Source organism: Pseudorca crassidens, chromosome 15, assembly GCF_039906515.1.
Source record: "Pseudorca crassidens isolate mPseCra1 chromosome 15, mPseCra1.hap1, whole genome shotgun sequence".
Taxonomy (NCBI): Eukaryota; Metazoa; Chordata; class Mammalia; order Artiodactyla; family Delphinidae; genus Pseudorca; species Pseudorca crassidens.
This window is the reverse complement of record NC_090310.1, coordinates 1,107,070-1,123,361: the sequence shown is the minus strand read 5'-3', so window position 1 is coordinate 1,123,361 and position 16,292 is coordinate 1,107,070. Positions and strand designations below refer to the sequence as shown.

The 16,292-nt window shown below is 59.0% G+C and overlaps 2 protein-coding genes across 20 annotated transcripts in view; one reads left to right on the top strand and one right to left on the bottom strand.

Moving 5' to 3' along the window:
* Window positions 1-16,292, top strand: part of PSMG3 (proteasome assembly chaperone 3) — a 476,610-nt gene that overhangs the window by 336,848 nt on the left and 123,470 nt on the right. The gene's annotated exons all lie outside the window — the stretch shown is intronic.
* ELFN1 (extracellular leucine rich repeat and fibronectin type III domain containing 1) overlaps window positions 8,264-16,292 on the bottom strand; it is a 129,426-nt gene continuing 121,397 nt past the window's right edge. For all 19 annotated transcript variants that reach the window (XM_067705318.1, XM_067705311.1, XM_067705307.1 and 16 more), the window contains one exon: window positions 8,264-11,852. In XM_067705318.1, coding sequence (XP_067561419.1) covers window positions 9,162-11,609 — 2,448 coding nt within the window. In that variant the 5' untranslated portion in view covers window positions 11,610-11,852 and the 3' untranslated portion in view covers window positions 8,264-9,161. The remainder of the gene's footprint in view (window positions 11,853-16,292) is intronic.

Genomic DNA, 16,292 nt, shown 5'->3' with positions numbered 1-16,292 from the left:
AGGTATTTAATTTTTTTCTTTTTATTTATTCTTTGACTCATTAGTTGTCTAATGTCCACATATTTGTGATTTTTATAGTTTTCTTCTTGTAACCGATCTCTCAGTCTTATATCATTGTGGTAGGAAAATATACTCGATCTGATTTCAATTTATTGTCTTAACTTTATTAAGACTTGTTTTGTGGCTTAACATATGATCTATCCAGGAAAATGTTCCATGCGTACTTGAGGAGACTGTATATTCTATTGCTTTTGGATGGAATTTTCTATATACGTGTAAGTCCGTCTGGTCTAACGTGTTATTTAAGGCCAATGTTTCTTCATTGATTTTCTGGCTGGATGATCTCTCCCTGGGCGGAAGTGAATTGTAACATTCTGTACTATTCCTGTTGTCTATTTCTCCCTTTAGATTTGTTACTATTTGCTTTATATATTTAGGTGCTCCTATACTGGGTGCATAAATATTTACAAATAAATTCTCTTGTTGAAGTGACCTCTTTATCATCATGTAATAATCTTTTTTTTTGTCTCTCGTATACAACCTTGGTCTTAAAGTTCATTTTGCCTCACTATCCCAGATTTCTTTTGGTTTCCATTTGCATAGAATATCGTTTTCCACCCCTTCACTTTCAGTCGGTGTGTATGCTTACATCTGAAGTGAGCATCTTGTAGGCAGCATACAGGTGTGTCTTATTTTTCTATCCATTCAGCCACTCTGTTTTTTGACTGGTCTATTTACATTTAAAGTAATTATTGATAGGTATATACTTATGTCATTTTTGTTCATTGTTTTCTGGCCGCTTCCTAGTTACTCTGTTCCTTTCTTCTTCTCTTGCTCTCTTGTGTATCTACCATAGGTTTTCGCTTGTTGTTACCATGGGGCTTACATAAAACAACTTATGTTTATAACGGCCTATTTTAAGTTGATAACAACGTAAGTTTGAATGCATTCTAAAGCTCTGCATTTTTACTTCCCCTCACCACCATGCTTTATATTTTTGATGTCACAATTTACATCCTTTAATCTTGTGTATCCTTTAACAAATTATTGTGGTTATAGTTGTTTTTACTTCTTTTGTATTTTAGCCTTCATACTAGCTTTAGAAGTGATTAACCCACTGCATTTACAACATTAGCTTATTCTGAATTTTACTGTATGTTTACCTTTACCAGTGAGATTTGCGCTTCCGTATGTTTCCTGTTACTAATTACTGCCCTTTCGTTTCTGCTTAAAGACATCCTTTTAACATTTCTCTTAAAACTGGTCTAGTGGTGGTGATCTTTTTTAGCTTTTTTCTTTATCTCTTCTTCGATTTTGAATGACAACTTTTCCAGGTAGAGTATTCTTAGTTGGAGAGTTTTTCCTTTCAGTACTTTGAATATATCATGCCACGCCCTTCTGGCCTGCAAAGTTTCTGTCAGGAAATCTGCTTATGGGCTTATGACTACTGACAGCGTAACAAGTTGTTTTTCTCTTGCTGTTTTTAAGATTCTCTTTGTCTTTAACTTTTGACATTTTAATTATAACGTGTCTTGCTGTGGGTCTCTTTGGGCTCATCTTATTTGGAACTTTTCAGGATTCCTGGGTCTGGATGTCTGTTTCCTTCCCCGGGTTAGGAAATTTATAGCCATTATTTCTTTGAATAAGTTCTCTGCCTCTTTCTCTCCCTTCTCCTTCTGGGACCCCAACAGTTGAATGTGGGTCTGCTTGACGTTGTCCCGTTAGTCCCTTAAGCTATCTTTACTCCTCTGTATTCTTTTCTTCTTTTTGCCGCTGTGGTTGGGTGAGTTTCACTGCTCTGTCTTCAAGTTCACTGATCCTTTCTTCTGCTTCATCTAGTCTTCTGTTGAACTCCTGGACTGTATTCTTCAGTTCTGTGACTCCTGTTTGGTACTTCCTTACATTTCCTGTCTCTCTGTTGAAGTTCTCACTTTGCTCATCCATTCTTCCCCTGAGTTTGATGAGCATCCTTATGACCGTTATTTTGAACTCTTTTGAGGTAAATCACTTATCTCTGTTTCATTAAGGTCTTTTTCTGAGGTTTTATCTCCTTCTTTCATCTGGAACATATTTTTCTGTTTCTTCATTTTACTTGACTCTCTGAGTTGATTCCCACGCATTAGCTACAGACTGGGAGAAAATGTTTGCCAACCACGTATCTGACAAAGGTCTTGTATCTAGAAAATGTAAAGAGCTCTCAAAACTCAACAGTAAAAACAAAACATTCAGAACATAGGTAAAGATGAGGACATATCAAAGAAGAGACACGGATGGCGAGTCAGCACACGAAAAAGATGCTCAACAACATTAGACACGAGGGAAATATAAATTAAAACCACAGTGAGGTATCAGTACACACCATTACAACAACCAAAGTAAAAACTAGCAATGACACCAAATGTTACTGAGGGTGTGGAGAAATTACCTCTCGCATCCATTGCTGGAGGGAATGTGAAAAGGTGCTGTCGCTCTGAGAAAACAGTTGAGCGGTTCCTTGCAATCCTTAACGTGCTTATCCTACAGCCCAGCAGTTGTGCTCCTGTGCATTTATCCCAGAGAAATGAGAACCTACGTTCACATCAAAACCTGTATGAGGATTTTCACAGTAGCTTTATTTGTAACAGCCCCAAACCAGAAGCAGCCTAGATGTCCCTCAACAAGTGAGTGGCACACAAACTCTGGCACGTCATCTCTACGATGGAATACGCCCAGCAATGCAAAGAAACAAACAACTGACACAGTAACAACTTGGTCGGATCTCAAGGAAATTATTCTGAGTGAAAAAAGCCAGTATCAAACGGTTACATAGTATATGATTTCATTTATACAATATTCTCAAAAGGACAGGGCTGGAGAACAGTTAGTGGTGCCAGGGGACAGGGATGGTGTTGGGTGTGGGGTGACTTACAGGGCAGCGCAAGGGTGGTCTTTGTCGTGGCGGGTCAGCTCTGTATCTCGGTTGTGGTGGTGGTTACCCAAATCTATACGCACGGGGTAAATCTGCAAAGACCTCACACGTACATAAATGAGTGCGTGTGAAAGCTGGTGGAAACCCAGTAAGATCTGTAGTGTAGTTAACACACTTGGACCAACAGACGAAACAGCTTCCTGGCTTTGATGCTGTGCTACAGGTGTGTGAGATGTCACCACTGGAAGAGGGTGGGTGACTCTATGCACTGGTTTGTTTTGTTTTTTGACTTCCTGTGACTCTATAATTATTTCAGATTAAACAAAACCCAAAAAATCTCCCAGAAGGTGGAACCAAAAGGCAATGCGGTGGATTGAGAAAAGATGCCAAGGATGCAGTGGTCAAAGGAGGAAACCCCTCAAGGTCCCCCGTGACCCCCAGCACCTGCATCAGTTCCATATGCTGCCCTCTCTCCCTCTCAGTGGACGGACTGTCCATGGTGCTAGCCAAGACCATCCCTTCCATTCAGCAGTAAACCTCACCCATTTTTTAAATATACTTAAAAAAAATTTTTATTGAAGTAGAGTTGATTTGCATTGTTGTGTTAATTTCCTCTGTACAGCAAAGTGAGTCAGTTATACATATATATATTCTTTTTCATATTCTTTTCCATTGTAGTTCATCCCAGGATACTGAATATAGTTCCCTGTGCTCTACAGTAGGACCTTGTTTATTCATTCTATATCTAATAGTTTGCATCTGCTCATCCCAAACTCCCAGTCCCTCCCTCCCCCACCTCCCCTCCCCCTTGGCAACCACAAATCGGTTCTCTGTGTCTGTGAGCCTGTTTCTGTTCTGTAGATAAGTTTGTTTGTGTCATATTTTAGATTCCACATAGAAGTGAAATCATATGATATTTGTCTTTCTGTGTCTGACTTACTTGCTTAGTATGATAATCTCTAGGTCCATCCATGTTGCTGCAAATGGCAGTATTTCGTTCTTTTTAATGGCTGAGGAATATTCCATTGTCTGTATGTCCCTCATCTTCTTTATCCATTCATTCATCTGTCGATGGACATCTAGGTTGTTTCCGTGTCTTGGCTATTGTGAATAGGGCTGCAGTGAACACAGGGGTGCATGTGTCTTTTTGAATTAGAGTTTTGTCTGGATACATGCCCAGGAGTGGGATTGCTGGATCATACGGTAGCTCTATTTTTAGTTTTCTGAGGAACCTCCATACTGTTCTCCATAGTGGCGGCAGATTTACCTTCTCGCCCACAGTGCAGGAGGGGGTTCCCTGTTCTCCACCCCATCCTCACCGTGTGTTATTTATGGACTTTTTAACAGTGGCCATTCTGACCCGTGAACCTCACCCCTTCTTATTCGGACATGTTCTGGTCACTTCCTGTCTCCAGCGCATCATCAGTGCTTTTTCCCTGCTGGATCCTACAGACAAACTGTCGTGTCTCCCACCTCTTGGCACCGTACCCGCCGCCCCTGCGTCGCACAGCGGCTCCACAGTAAGATCCGCTGTTACAGGAAGGAGAGATGCTTCTCTGCACACCTGGTTATTGCATGTAAGTGTCCAGCCTGCTGCACTTATATAGAGAGAGGGCTGGAAGTACAGATACCGTGATTATCTTGGGGTGGTGAGATCGGGTGACCTCTCTTTTCTTCTTTATGTTTAGCTGTTTTCTAAAGTTTATGTTGTAAAAGTGTTGCTTTTGAGATAAGGGAAAGTTACTATTCTATAAAACTCCATCCGTGCCCCCACGACCCACCGCCCAGCTCTAATTCCTTTACGCTTGCAAGGCGGGCACCCGAGCCTGACTCAACCGACCCCCTGGGCCTGCAGCCCCGCCACGGCCCCAGCTCTGACCGCCAGGGGCGCCTACCTGCCCCTCGGGCGGGGGCTAGAGTGGTCCCTGCGGGTCCCTCAGGAAGGAAGCCCCTGGCCTGCTCCCCCCTCACCCAACGTGCCCACTCCTACTTGCCCGTCAAGACCTTGAGCACTGGCCTCCCCCAGGAGCTTCCTGCTCCACAGGGATGTCCCAGCCCTGCCTCTGCTCCCCGGCGCTTAGTCAGTGCGCGGTGGATCATCAGGTCAGTGGCTGCGTCTTCCAGCAGCCCTCAGGCCAGGCCTCCCCCACTGGCCCCTCCATGCCTTTCCTGCCCCCTTTTCACCCCCCTCTCTCCCTCTGTTCTGACGTGTATGGAGTTCAGCACTGGCCTCTCTGCATCCTGGTTTTCTGGCCCTTCAGCCCAGGGGGAGCCCCGCAGGAGACGGCAGCGGGGACAGGGGTTGGGCCCGCGTCCCCAGCTCCCTCTGTGGGGTCGCCTCGGGCTGGCGGCCCCCCACTGGAGGCCCCTCCTTGGGGCCCTGGCGGGCTCTCTGCACAGCTGCTCCTCCCAGCATCTCCCCTCGTCCCAGCGGGCCGAGATGCACTACCAGCTGGGCTGCTGCTGACCCCCGGGGTCCCCTACACCCTCTCTCTGGAAATGGTCCTTTTAGGCAAACCCCCTGAATAACTCTATTTGGAGCACCACCTCTTCCCTGTCGGGACTGTGACTCTCGGACGGGGGGAGAGGTTTGTTGATGTCTCCAGGATGTCTGGTACACAGCAGGTGCTCTGTAACTGTGTGTTGAATGAATGCATGAATGAAACCTCAGGACCACATCTTGGGTTTTCTGCTGTTTGTGCTCTGTGGTCCCCTCTAGAGGGAGGACACGTGAGGCTCGGCCACGCTTTTGGCCTCTGTTCTCAGGTGGTCCTGATTCTTCTCCCCACCCTGTGTCCCCGCCCTTTGCCCCTGTGGAGGGAGTGGCCTGTCTGTGCCTTGACTTTGAGCTCAGCCATGTGACTCACTCTGACCATGGGGGGCTTGCTCTCTTGGCCATCACCTGGGCCGGTGTGTGGAGGACGAGGGCCCCAGTCCTCCCAGCACCCCCCAGATACATGGATGGGCGACCAAGATCAGCAGAACTGCCCTGGTCACGTGAGCAATAACGTGTGTACGGTGGTTGTTACACGGCACCGTCGGACCGACAGAGGTGACAGATACAACCCCACGTGCCATTCGGGGACCCAGTGCAGTACAGGGGGGGCAGGTGCAGCATCCCCACTGAGCTGCAGAGACGTCAGCGGCCTTCTGGGGTCGCGCGGTCACAGGTGGCAGAGCCTGCTTTGTGCCCATGCTTTCGGCTTCCACATCTCACAGACCTACAAGAGCTGCCCGTGGGGAAGCTGGGCCCTGGTCCCAGCCCAGGGCGTGACTCGCTCTGGCAGACCTTCATTCTGGGCTCTGAGCTCACTTCTGAGCCCACAAGGCTGCTGACCTCTCTCCACTTTGTAGTGTCCACCCACCATCCTCACCGTGGCTTCCTTTTTCCAGACCAAACACCCCTTCTAGGAAGCCTTCCAGGCTCTTCCCAGGCAGGGGTTCCCATCCTTCTCCGGGCCTCCTGGGCCCTGCGCCTCCCAGAGCTGCGTCACCTGCCTCTGCTTCCAGTGCCCTTCTGGCCTGTGAACCTCTCCAGAGTCGGGGCAGCGTCGACCCCTCCCTGGGCTTCAGTAGGGCTTGGCACAGAGCCCCGCACGCAGTAGGGGATCAGAAGCGTGTACGTCCTGTGTGTCTACTGTTGCCCCCTCCACTGTGACCACCTTCGAGCAAGGGCACGGCGACATACAGGTCTGTGCCCTGGGACTGGCCCAGCAACCAGCAGTGAGAGCCACGTCTGTCCAACCCGGGGTGTCCCTGGGACCCCTGCTCGGGGCAGGGCCCTCGGTAGTGACGTGTCCTCCCCGATGCCTGGCCAGCTGGCGCCTCCGGCCTGTGGCCGTCGTTCTCTGGTTCCCTATAGCCAGTGCTATCTCCTCAGTGACAGGGAACAGCAGCTGAGGCCTGACCCCACTTTTGTCCCACGGCCAGGACTGTCACCACTTACTGCGTGACCTTGGGCGAGGCAGGCCCCTCTCTGGGCCTCCACCCAGCCTCCAGCCCCGGGGTCTGCCTCCTCTGCCTGCCCGCGCTGCCCTGGGCACGGCCTCGTGGTCTCCAGCCCCCTCACATGTAACGGTGCCCCTGCGCTGTCACCCCCATGGCCGGAGCCGGGGGAGCCTGGGGCCTGTCGGGTCGGGGGGCAGCGTCCTCAGAAGTGGCCCACTCTGGAGGGGCTCAGTCGAGGGGGGCCGTGCAGGGGCCCCACATGCAGGACCTTGACGGGGTCACCTGGGTGCAGAGGCCAGGACGGCGGCCAGCCCGCAAGAGACAGACCCGCCGTGTCCCGGCCCCGGCTCCTGCACAGGCTCTAAGGTGCCTAAAGTGAGATCGCCATGGAGGGGAGGGGGGAGCAGTCTGTCAGCGGGGGTGTGCAAGGAGGGCTGCTGACCCGCCGCTTCCAGCCCTGCCCCCCACGCCTGAACCCCGCTTCCATCCTCTGCTCCGGGTCTGGCTGCTCTCCGGCTCTCCATTGCTTCCGAGCTCAGTCCCAGCTCCCACTCGTGCCTGGGCGTGGGTTTGCCCTGGACTGGGGTGGGGGGGTAGGAAGGAGAGGAGAGCCCCTACCCCTGCGAGGTAGAGAGCTCGGATGAAGATCTGACGCGTCCAGCGGGAGGGTCAGTGGCGGGTCACCTGTTCCCTGCAGGGCCCGCCTTGGAGAAGGTGCTTCTGCAGGACGCAGGACTGGGATGGGTGCAGGTCCTCCACTGTGCTGACAGGTGGCCTCAAGGCCCAGAAATGGCTTCTCACCCTAAAAGCCTTGCTCTGGCTCCTGAGGGAGGGCACCTGTGGCAGCACTGCTCTGGACGGAGCCACTGAGGGGGACCCTCCGTGAGCTCGGGGTCGCGGTCCGGGCTCCTCGGGAGATTCTGAACAACCTGGCGCTGTTCATACCTGCGCTCAAACCCCTTCCTCCGAGTTCGGGGCCCCACCAGGGTGGCAGGGGGATGGGCGCGAGGCCCGTGAGGGCCTGCGGCGTCGGGATCTGAGGGAACTTTCCCCGTAGGGGGGGCTCCAGCCACGGGAGGGGCCCCTCCAACCCGCTCGAGCTCGCCCCGCTCACATGCAAACCCCACCATCTGTACACACCCGTCAGCTTCCCGGGTGTGTGCGCAGACACCAGTCACACGCACCGTCGGACACACTCACTCACCCCCCCGGTGCCCACCTCCCTCCCCTGCCCTTCCACACCGAAGCTGGAGTTCCCCACCCAGGGCTGGCTGCGTCACTCCCAGGGCCTGTGACCCCAGCGCCACCCCTAAACCAGACATCTAAAACCCCAAATCCTTCCCTAAATCCCACAGTAGAAACCCACTACAAACAAGCATTGGGATTTTTTTCCTTTGCAGAAATTTTTTTTTAGTGGACAGACATAGTCTTTTTTTTCTTTCTCGTTTTACAGCAAACATTGCAAATATAGAAATATTTTTCTATACAACAGGACGACAGGAGCACACACAGCCCCCGGCCACCCCCGAGCCGTCCCCAGGCACAGCCCCCCTCCTCGAGTCCCGCAGGGCTCCGGGACCTTCCTGGAGGCCACTCGGCCGCCTGCCTTCGCTCTGCCCCTCTTTGGTGGCCTCCGGAGGTGGCAATGAAGAGACGGACTAAACAGTCCACAAAAAACCACGGACGGAGATCATGCGAGGAGCCAGGTGGCCACGCTGGCCACGCCCCCCAGGTCTAGTGTTTTATCTTTTTAAGAGAACTTTACTTTTAATATATTTTTTAAAAAAAGAAAATAACGAGAGAAGAGAGGGAAAGAAAGAAAGAAAGCAGAGAAGAATCAAAAGAGAGAATAGATAATGAAAAAAAAACCCCCACCCCCCCATCCCTAAGACACAGTTTTTCGAAGTCCCTTGTGTGTGTGTCTGTGTGTGGGGTGTGTGCGTGGGGTGTGTCTGTGTGGTGTGTGTGGTGTGTCTGTGTGGTGGTGGTGGTGTGTGTGTGTGTGTTTGGGGGGTGTGTATGTGTGTGTGTGTACGGGCCCGCTCACACCGGTGAGAATGACTCAGGGCAGGTACACGTGCTCGGCCACGGTTCACCTCCCGTTCATACTGTCAGTGCCCCCTCCCCACTTCCTCTGCAAAGCCCAGGGCTTTAACAGCTGCTAGCGTGTGTGTGTGGGTGTGTCCCGTGGGTCTCTGGGTTACAAACAGCTGCAGTGGCTCTTGTGTCCTTTTTGGTCCAGTGGGCATCACGAGTTTCGGGGAGGGCGCGGGCACCGGGCGCCTGGCGGGGGGGGGGGGGGGGCTCAGGACTTGTGCTGTGCGGACACGCCCTTCCAGTAGTCCAGGATGTCGTGCAGGTCCTCATCTTGGGCGAACTGGACCTTCTTGCGCAGGGCGTGGCCGGCCGCCACGAACTCCCCGTTGTCCTTGTGCCGCCGGCGGCTCAGTCTGAAGCGCTCCCAGATGCTCTGGGAGGCCCTGCAGGTGTATTCGGGGCTGGAGGAGTAGCTCAGGTTATGGTACTGCGGGGACAGCTGCGAGTAGGCCAGGTCGCGGGGCCGCGGCCGGGTCAGCGGCTCCAGGATGGACGCCTTGCGGCCGCCGGGGCCCTCGTGGGGCAGGGGCGTCTCGGCGGGGTGGGAGCCGGGGTACGAGTGCCGGTGCTCACCGTACTGGCGGCTCTTCTCAGCCTCGGCCCGCAGCACGGCGGCCGCGGGGGTCACAGTGAGGATGGCGTCGGCCGCGGGCGAGCTCTTCTCGATGTACTTGGCCTCGGCGGCCGCGGCCTTGTGCGCCCCGGCGGCCTCGGCGCGGTAGGGCCGCGGGCTGCGCGCGGAGCCGCTGGACGAGGTGCTGGCGCGCGGGGCCCCGGGGGCGGCCTCCGCGCTGTGATGCCGCTGCAGGCTGTGGCTGAAGGCGTCCTTGTAGGCGGGCGCCAGGAAGCCGTGCTTGCCGGCCAGCGGCTCAGACAGCAGCACCAGCTGCGGCTCGGCCGCGGCCCCCGCCTTGCCGCCCTGGAAGGAGGTGGACTCGGACTTGAGGGCGTCGATGCAGTTGTTGATGATCTGGTTGACCTTGTCCACCTCCTTGGCGATGGTGGAGATCTCGGCCACCGAGCTGCGGCTGTCGGGGCCCGGCCCCCCGTCCCTGCGCTCCGCCTGCCCCCCTGAACGCACCTCCAGGTAGCTGCCCTTGCTGGCCTTGGGCGTCTCGCCGCCCTCCGCCAGCTTGTACTGCTCCAGCTCGCCGGCGGCCGCCGGCAGGTACGGCACGCGGGTCACGGCCTCGGGGCCCAGCAGCGGGCCCTGGGGCAGCGGGGCCAGGCCGGGCGCCTCCATCTCGGGCCCGTACTTGAGCTCGATGACCGTCTTCTGGAGGCTGCCGGCCGCGGCCGCCGCGGCGGCCTTCTGCTGCTGCTCCTCCCGGCGCCGCCGCCGCCGCAGGCAGTAGTAGACGGCGCCGAGCACCAGCACCATGCCGAAGAGGCAGCCCAGGACGGTCATGATGTAGCGCGTGGCCGTGGAGGAGCCGGGCACGGGGCCCGGCGGGCTGGGCGGCTTGGGCAGGCAGATGGTGAGGCAGGTGTGGTTGTGATGCAGCCCCGAGCTGGTGGAGACCACGCAGTAGGTGTAGTTGGTGAGCGCGTAGAGGTTGGTCAGGCGGATCTCCTCCTGGGCCCGGGTCAGCCTGGACACGGTGGACGACCTGCTGTTGTTGAAGTGCTCCAGCGTGTACATGCGGTTGAACGGGCTGGGCAGCTGGACCGTGATGGTGGCCGAGTTCTGCGTCAGCTGCGTGACCTTCATGAGCGGGCGGGCCTCGGCCTGCGGGGCCAGCGTGGGCAGGGCCACCAGCGGCGTGGTGCCGTCGCCGGAGAAGCACTCATCCTCGGCGCAGGGGCCCTCGCTGGGCTCCGCGGGCGGCGCGGGGGGCGGCGGCGGCGGCGGCGAGCGGCCGGGCGCCGGGCGGGTCTCGGCCGCGTAGGAGGCGTCGGTGCACACGGACTGCAGCTTGCTGAGGACGCTGCGCTGGCCGTGGCGGCCCTGGCCCAGGAGGGAGTAGCCCGAGTAGAGCGGCGGCGACTCGCACTGCACGCGGTCGTAGGTCTGCGTGGCGTTGGTGAAGGCCGCCAGCCAGCGCAGGAAGCCCAGCAGCTCGCAGGAGCAGTAGAAGGGGTTGCTGTAGAGCTCGCACACGGACAGCTTGGCCAGGCCCGCGAAGGTGGCGCTGTGCAGCCGCTGGATGCGGTTCATGGACAGGTCGACGTTGACGATGTTGGGGCACTCCCAGAAGGCGCCGGGCGCCACCACCTCGATGAGGTTGGCCTGCAGGTACAGGTACTCCAGCTTGCTCAGGCCGCGCAGCACGCCCTCCGTCAGGTTGCGCAGCCGGTTGTAGCCCAGCTGCAGCACCTGCAGGTTGAACTGGCCCGAGAAGGCGCCGTCCTCGATGTAGCCGATCTCGTTCTTGGTGAGGTTGAGGTACGTGAGGTTGCCGAAGCGGCTCAGCGCGGCGTACTGCACGCTGCGGATGCGGTTCTCGTTCAGCCGCAGGTCCACGACGGTGCTGTTTATCTGCTGCGGGATGGCCTCGTAGGGCGGCTGGTTCTGGCTGCAGATGGCCAGCCACACGAAGCCCTTGTCGCCCTCGATCAGCCAGCAGTCGCCGCGCACCAGCCCGCCCGCGAGCAGCAGGGCGGCCGCCGCCACGCACGCCCAGGCCCACGGCGCAGCCTGCCGGCACCCGGCCATCGGGACCAGCCCTGCGGGAGCGCCCGCCCGGCCTGCCCGGGGGCACGGGGTGGCGGGAGGGGAGGGCGCCCGCGCTCTCAGGGGCGCACCGGGCCGAGCCGCATGGCCGGGCGGCCCGAGTGCTGGGGGCGGGGGGAGCGCCTCCCTCACGGCCAGCCGCCTCTCGCCATCCGCCGGCGTCCTGCCGGAACCGGGGCCTCCTTCCCCATCGGCCCGGGCGTCCTCCAGCTCCAGCCGGTCCTGCTGCAAGACAAGAGGGGAGAGGGCGGTCAAGTGCGGCCCTGGGCCCAGTCCCGCCGAGCTGCCCCGGGCAGTGAGGGAGGAAACGCAAGGGGGCTCAGTGCCGGACCGCAGGCTGACCTCTGTGCCCTGAAGCGGGAAGCATGGGCTGAGCCCGAGCCCCACTTCCGCCCCCTCACCAGTGACCCCATGTGTCAGATGAGCAAACCGAGGCCCAGGGACAAGGCTAAGGTGCTTGGCTGACCGGCGATGGTGGGGGAGGGGCCGTGTGACAGATGCTCTGCGCTGCCCCCTGAAGGCCTGGGGTGGCACTGCGGCCACCTAGGAGGGCACTCAGCCCCTCCCAAGGGTCCTCGGCTGGCTGCGCAGGAGCCTTCCAGACCCCTCTCAAGCGAGGAGCCAGGACGGCGAGGTCCTGCGTCCGCGTTCTCGGGCAGTGTGACCCGGGTACCTCGTGCCCCTTCTGGGCCTCCGCTTCCCCGAATGAGCCGGCTGGACGCTGTCTGTAGCTTTCCATCTGGCTCCGATGAGCACACCTGGGCAGCCCTGACCCCTCCCATCTCTGATCTCTGCCCCCACCAGACCCCGCGCGTCTCTAGGGCAGGCCTCCCCACCCCCGTGCCGGCACGCGTGCCGAGGCTGCGACGGTCACAGTACAGGGCAGCCGTCCGGGATGAAGCCGGTGCCTGTGGGGCTCACGCGCCGCGGGCTCCCGCTGCGCCTGGACGCGCCCCCCCTCCCCAGCCCCGGCCAGTGCGGGACTCACCCTCTGCCCCTCGTATTTCTCCCGCAGGACAGACAAGGGCGTGTGTTTGCCGGTTACTCTTTGGAGTTGCAGCGGCCTCTGTGACTGCCCTGTGGCCTGGCGGGCAGCCAGCTGAGTGTATTTCACTGATATTGACGTTTGCCACTAGCCTGCACTGAGGTGGTTTAAATTAGGAGAAAAAAATAATGATGTGAAATGGATTTTCCCCCCTTTGGAAACTTCACGAAGAACAGCTTTGATCTGGCTCCTGGGGCAGAGTCTTTCCGAGTTAGTTAAAGGGAGGGGAGAGCTCAGAAGGGGCTGGGAGAGTTCCTGTGGGGCCACAGCAGAGCCCAACCGGGGCTCGGCCCAGAGTCGCTGTGTGACACCCAGCAAAGCACAGGGCCTCTCTGGGCCCAAAGGGAAATGGCTGGAGGAGGGAACAGCCTGCGGTTTGCCTGGGTCTCCCTCGCCTCAGGAGGAAGCCTTGCAGGGGATGCTGGTGTCCCTGCGTGGTCCATCTTGTGACGTGAGATCTACAATCCCAAGGGGCGTACTTGGAGTTCATCGCCATCACACCTCCCAGCGTCTGTTGGCCTGTGCAGGCCCTTTCCTCCCTACCGGTCCCCTGCCCCATCCGTCCAGGTGCTGGGGCTTAGGTCCCCCGGGCGCCCCAGAGGCCAAGAGCGGGCGGCCGGGCAGGCTGCAAGTGCGTCCAGGCGGTGTTTGGAGGTGGGGATGGCTGGCGGGGCAAGGCGCCAATCAGAGTCTGGCTCCGGCCTCCGGATGGACACGGACGGAGCAGTGAGCCCGTCAGGGCAGCGCGGCGCCTGGGCAAGGCTGATCATAATCGCCTTTAATCTCTTGCTCAAAATAACTCAAAGTCAAGTTAAGGAGGATCACAGGGCCTAAAGAACCCTTACCACAGGCAGGCGTGGTTGGGGAAGACGGGCCCCAGGGCTGGCCCAGCCTCTCGCTGCCCCACGCCCAGGGCACCTGGGCACCAGGTGGCTGGAGAGCCACGTGCACGTGTGCTCGCACGCACAGGGCGGAGGTATGTTCCACACTTGCTGGGACCTACGTCAGCCCGTGTGCGTGGACCCGTGTGCCTTCAGATGGACGCGGCTCCGCCCGAGCGCTCGAGGGTGTGCGGGCCCCTGCGGTCCAGCCAGGCCTGCTGCGCCCCCTCCCCACGGCCCGCCCTGCCGGCACTGCGGCCCTCCTCCCGGCGTGACAGTCTAGGAACTGCGCTCAGGGCTGGCACCTGTGAGCGGCAGGTGCCTCTGGAGCCCAGCCTTGCCTCTCCCCACGCCCCATCCGGGGGCCTCCTCCATCGGGCCGGCCCTCACGATGAAGGACGGAGGAGGGCAGGGACGGGTCCCGGGGCTCCTGTTGGGCCGGCCGGCCGGCCCGCCCTCAACTCTGTGCATCAGACCTGGCCCTGGAGCCCGGGCCGGGGGGGAGCCAGGCCTGCGGGGACACAGCCCTCCCTACCCGCCCGGCCACAGGCAGGAGCATCGGCTAGGAGTGTGGGTGCCACCCTGGTGGCTGTTCCCCAGCCAGCGTAGCCTCCGCCCCTCACCTCAGCCTGGCAGGGACCCCAGAGTTCTGTTGCACACCTCACACAGGGGAAACTGAGGCCCAGAGGGCCTCCCCGAAGGTCACACAGTGAGCCAGCCCGTCCTCCTGTGGAGGAGGCCCCTCAGGCCACCATGTGCTGCGTCAGCAGGAACGCCCCGGTGGGGGGCCAGGATACCGCCCCCGGTGTCTGAGAGCCCCGTGAGGACTGGGGGTCCTCGGGAAGCGGCTGCCCAGGGAACTGGCCGAGTCACTGAGAAAGGTTCTGAACAGACCACGGGGCCCGCTCCTCCTCTCGTGCTCAGGCACGCATCACGCTCCCGCCCCGTCCATCCCTGGTTCGCTCCCACACCCCTGCCCCCCCCACCGCGCACAGCAAGCCTCTGGCCGCACAGCTGTTTCCAGGACGGCTGCGGAGCGCGTGCGCTGGGGGCAGGGCGCAGAGACCTGTCCCCCAACCTGCCAGCACCCCAGACTCACGGTCCCAGTACAGGTGGAGCCGCAGGGCCCTGGTCCCTCATCCTGCCCTCGCTGGTCCCCGGGCCCCATACTTCAGAGAGATGCAGGGGTGGAGGCCGCCTTCGGGGGCCCTAGGTACAGCCGACGTGTGCTCCCCCGCTCCTGCATCGTCCCCCCGGCTCCCGTCCCCACCCGCGGACTCCGCGATAGTACAGATGGTCTACGTGTGTGCTGTCCAACAGGGCGGCTACTGGGCACAAGCAGTGGGGCAAGTGGTATTGAACACACAGGTCTAGAACCTTCCATAAAGACAGCAGCTTGACCTGAGCACCCTCCGGCCACGCCCCTCTCCCTTCCCCCCCCACGATGCCGCGGTTCCACCCCCACCCCCGCCCCTCCAGGGCAGCATGCATCCCCCACAGCCCGAGCCGCCTCCCATCGAGGTCACTAGTGCTCCAGAGGGAGCACTAGTGACCTCTGTCCTGCCCGCTCCACTCCTCTTTGTCCCTTTTGCAGCCTCTGGGCGGCCCCTGGCCCAGGTAACCGGCCACCCCTTCCTGGAGCACTTCCTGCTCTGGGTCCCTGAGCCGCCACGCTCTCCCGCCCTGGGCTCCTCCGCTAGCTGCTGGCCCCTCTGCCGGCCCCCTCCCTCGCCCTGACCTCTCACTGTGCCTGTGGCCAGGCTCTGCCCTCCCTTCCCCGCGGTGCTGTCACCCCTCCCTTGGCTTCAGTGCTCTCTCCACGCGCCTGCCCCACCCCGCCCGCCCACCTCGCCAACCTTGACGCCCTGGACCCCAGACTCACAGACGCAGCCGCTTCCCCCTCGAAGTGCGCAAGCCTCCTCCACCACGTTCCCCAAACCACAAGCCGGCGGGTCGTCCTCGAGTCCCCTCTCCCCCCACCCCAAACCCAGTCCCGCAGCAACAGTGTCCGCTCCACCTCCAAACCGGGACCTTCGCCTCCCGCCACGCACGCTGTGGCCACCCCGGGCCAAGTTGTCCCCATCCCTCGTGGGACAAAGGCCATCGCTCCAACCTTGTGGCACCCACGATCCACTCCCCCGCACAGCCAGAGGGACCTGGAGAGCCCTCACGGGATCCCACTGTCCCGCCCACAGCCCTGATGACAGCCATCCTTTCCTCCCACATGGGGAGCAAAACCCAGGGTCCTGCCCCACCCGCCGCCGCTGCCCGTTCTCAACCCACCTCCCTGCCCCCACCCCCTTCCCTCCAGCCACCGGGCCGCAGCACCCCTGTTCCCGCCTGGAGAGCTCTCCCTCCGGCTGTCCGATCAGAAGAGGCCCCTTCCTCTCCCCCGAATCCCAGAGCCGGTGGCCTCCCCATCTGAACTCGTGCTCCCGGCCCCGTCACCCAGTTCCCAGCTCTGCCCAGCACTCATCTCCCCGATGTTTCCCTTGTTTATTTTATTATTCACTTCTGGAGTAAAGATCCTCTCCCCGCTGGGATGTAAACCCCAGAGCAGGAGCCGTGTCCTGTTCTCTGCTGTGATATCCCAGGCCCGGACCAGCGCCTGGCACATGGGAGCAGCTCAGCAGGGAACGTCTGCTCCGTTTTCTCATCTGCAAAAACAGGGCAGAAGTGCGTCCTTCCCGAGGGCCGCTGCTTTCTCACAAATCACCTTCCTTTGCATTTTGTCGGGCC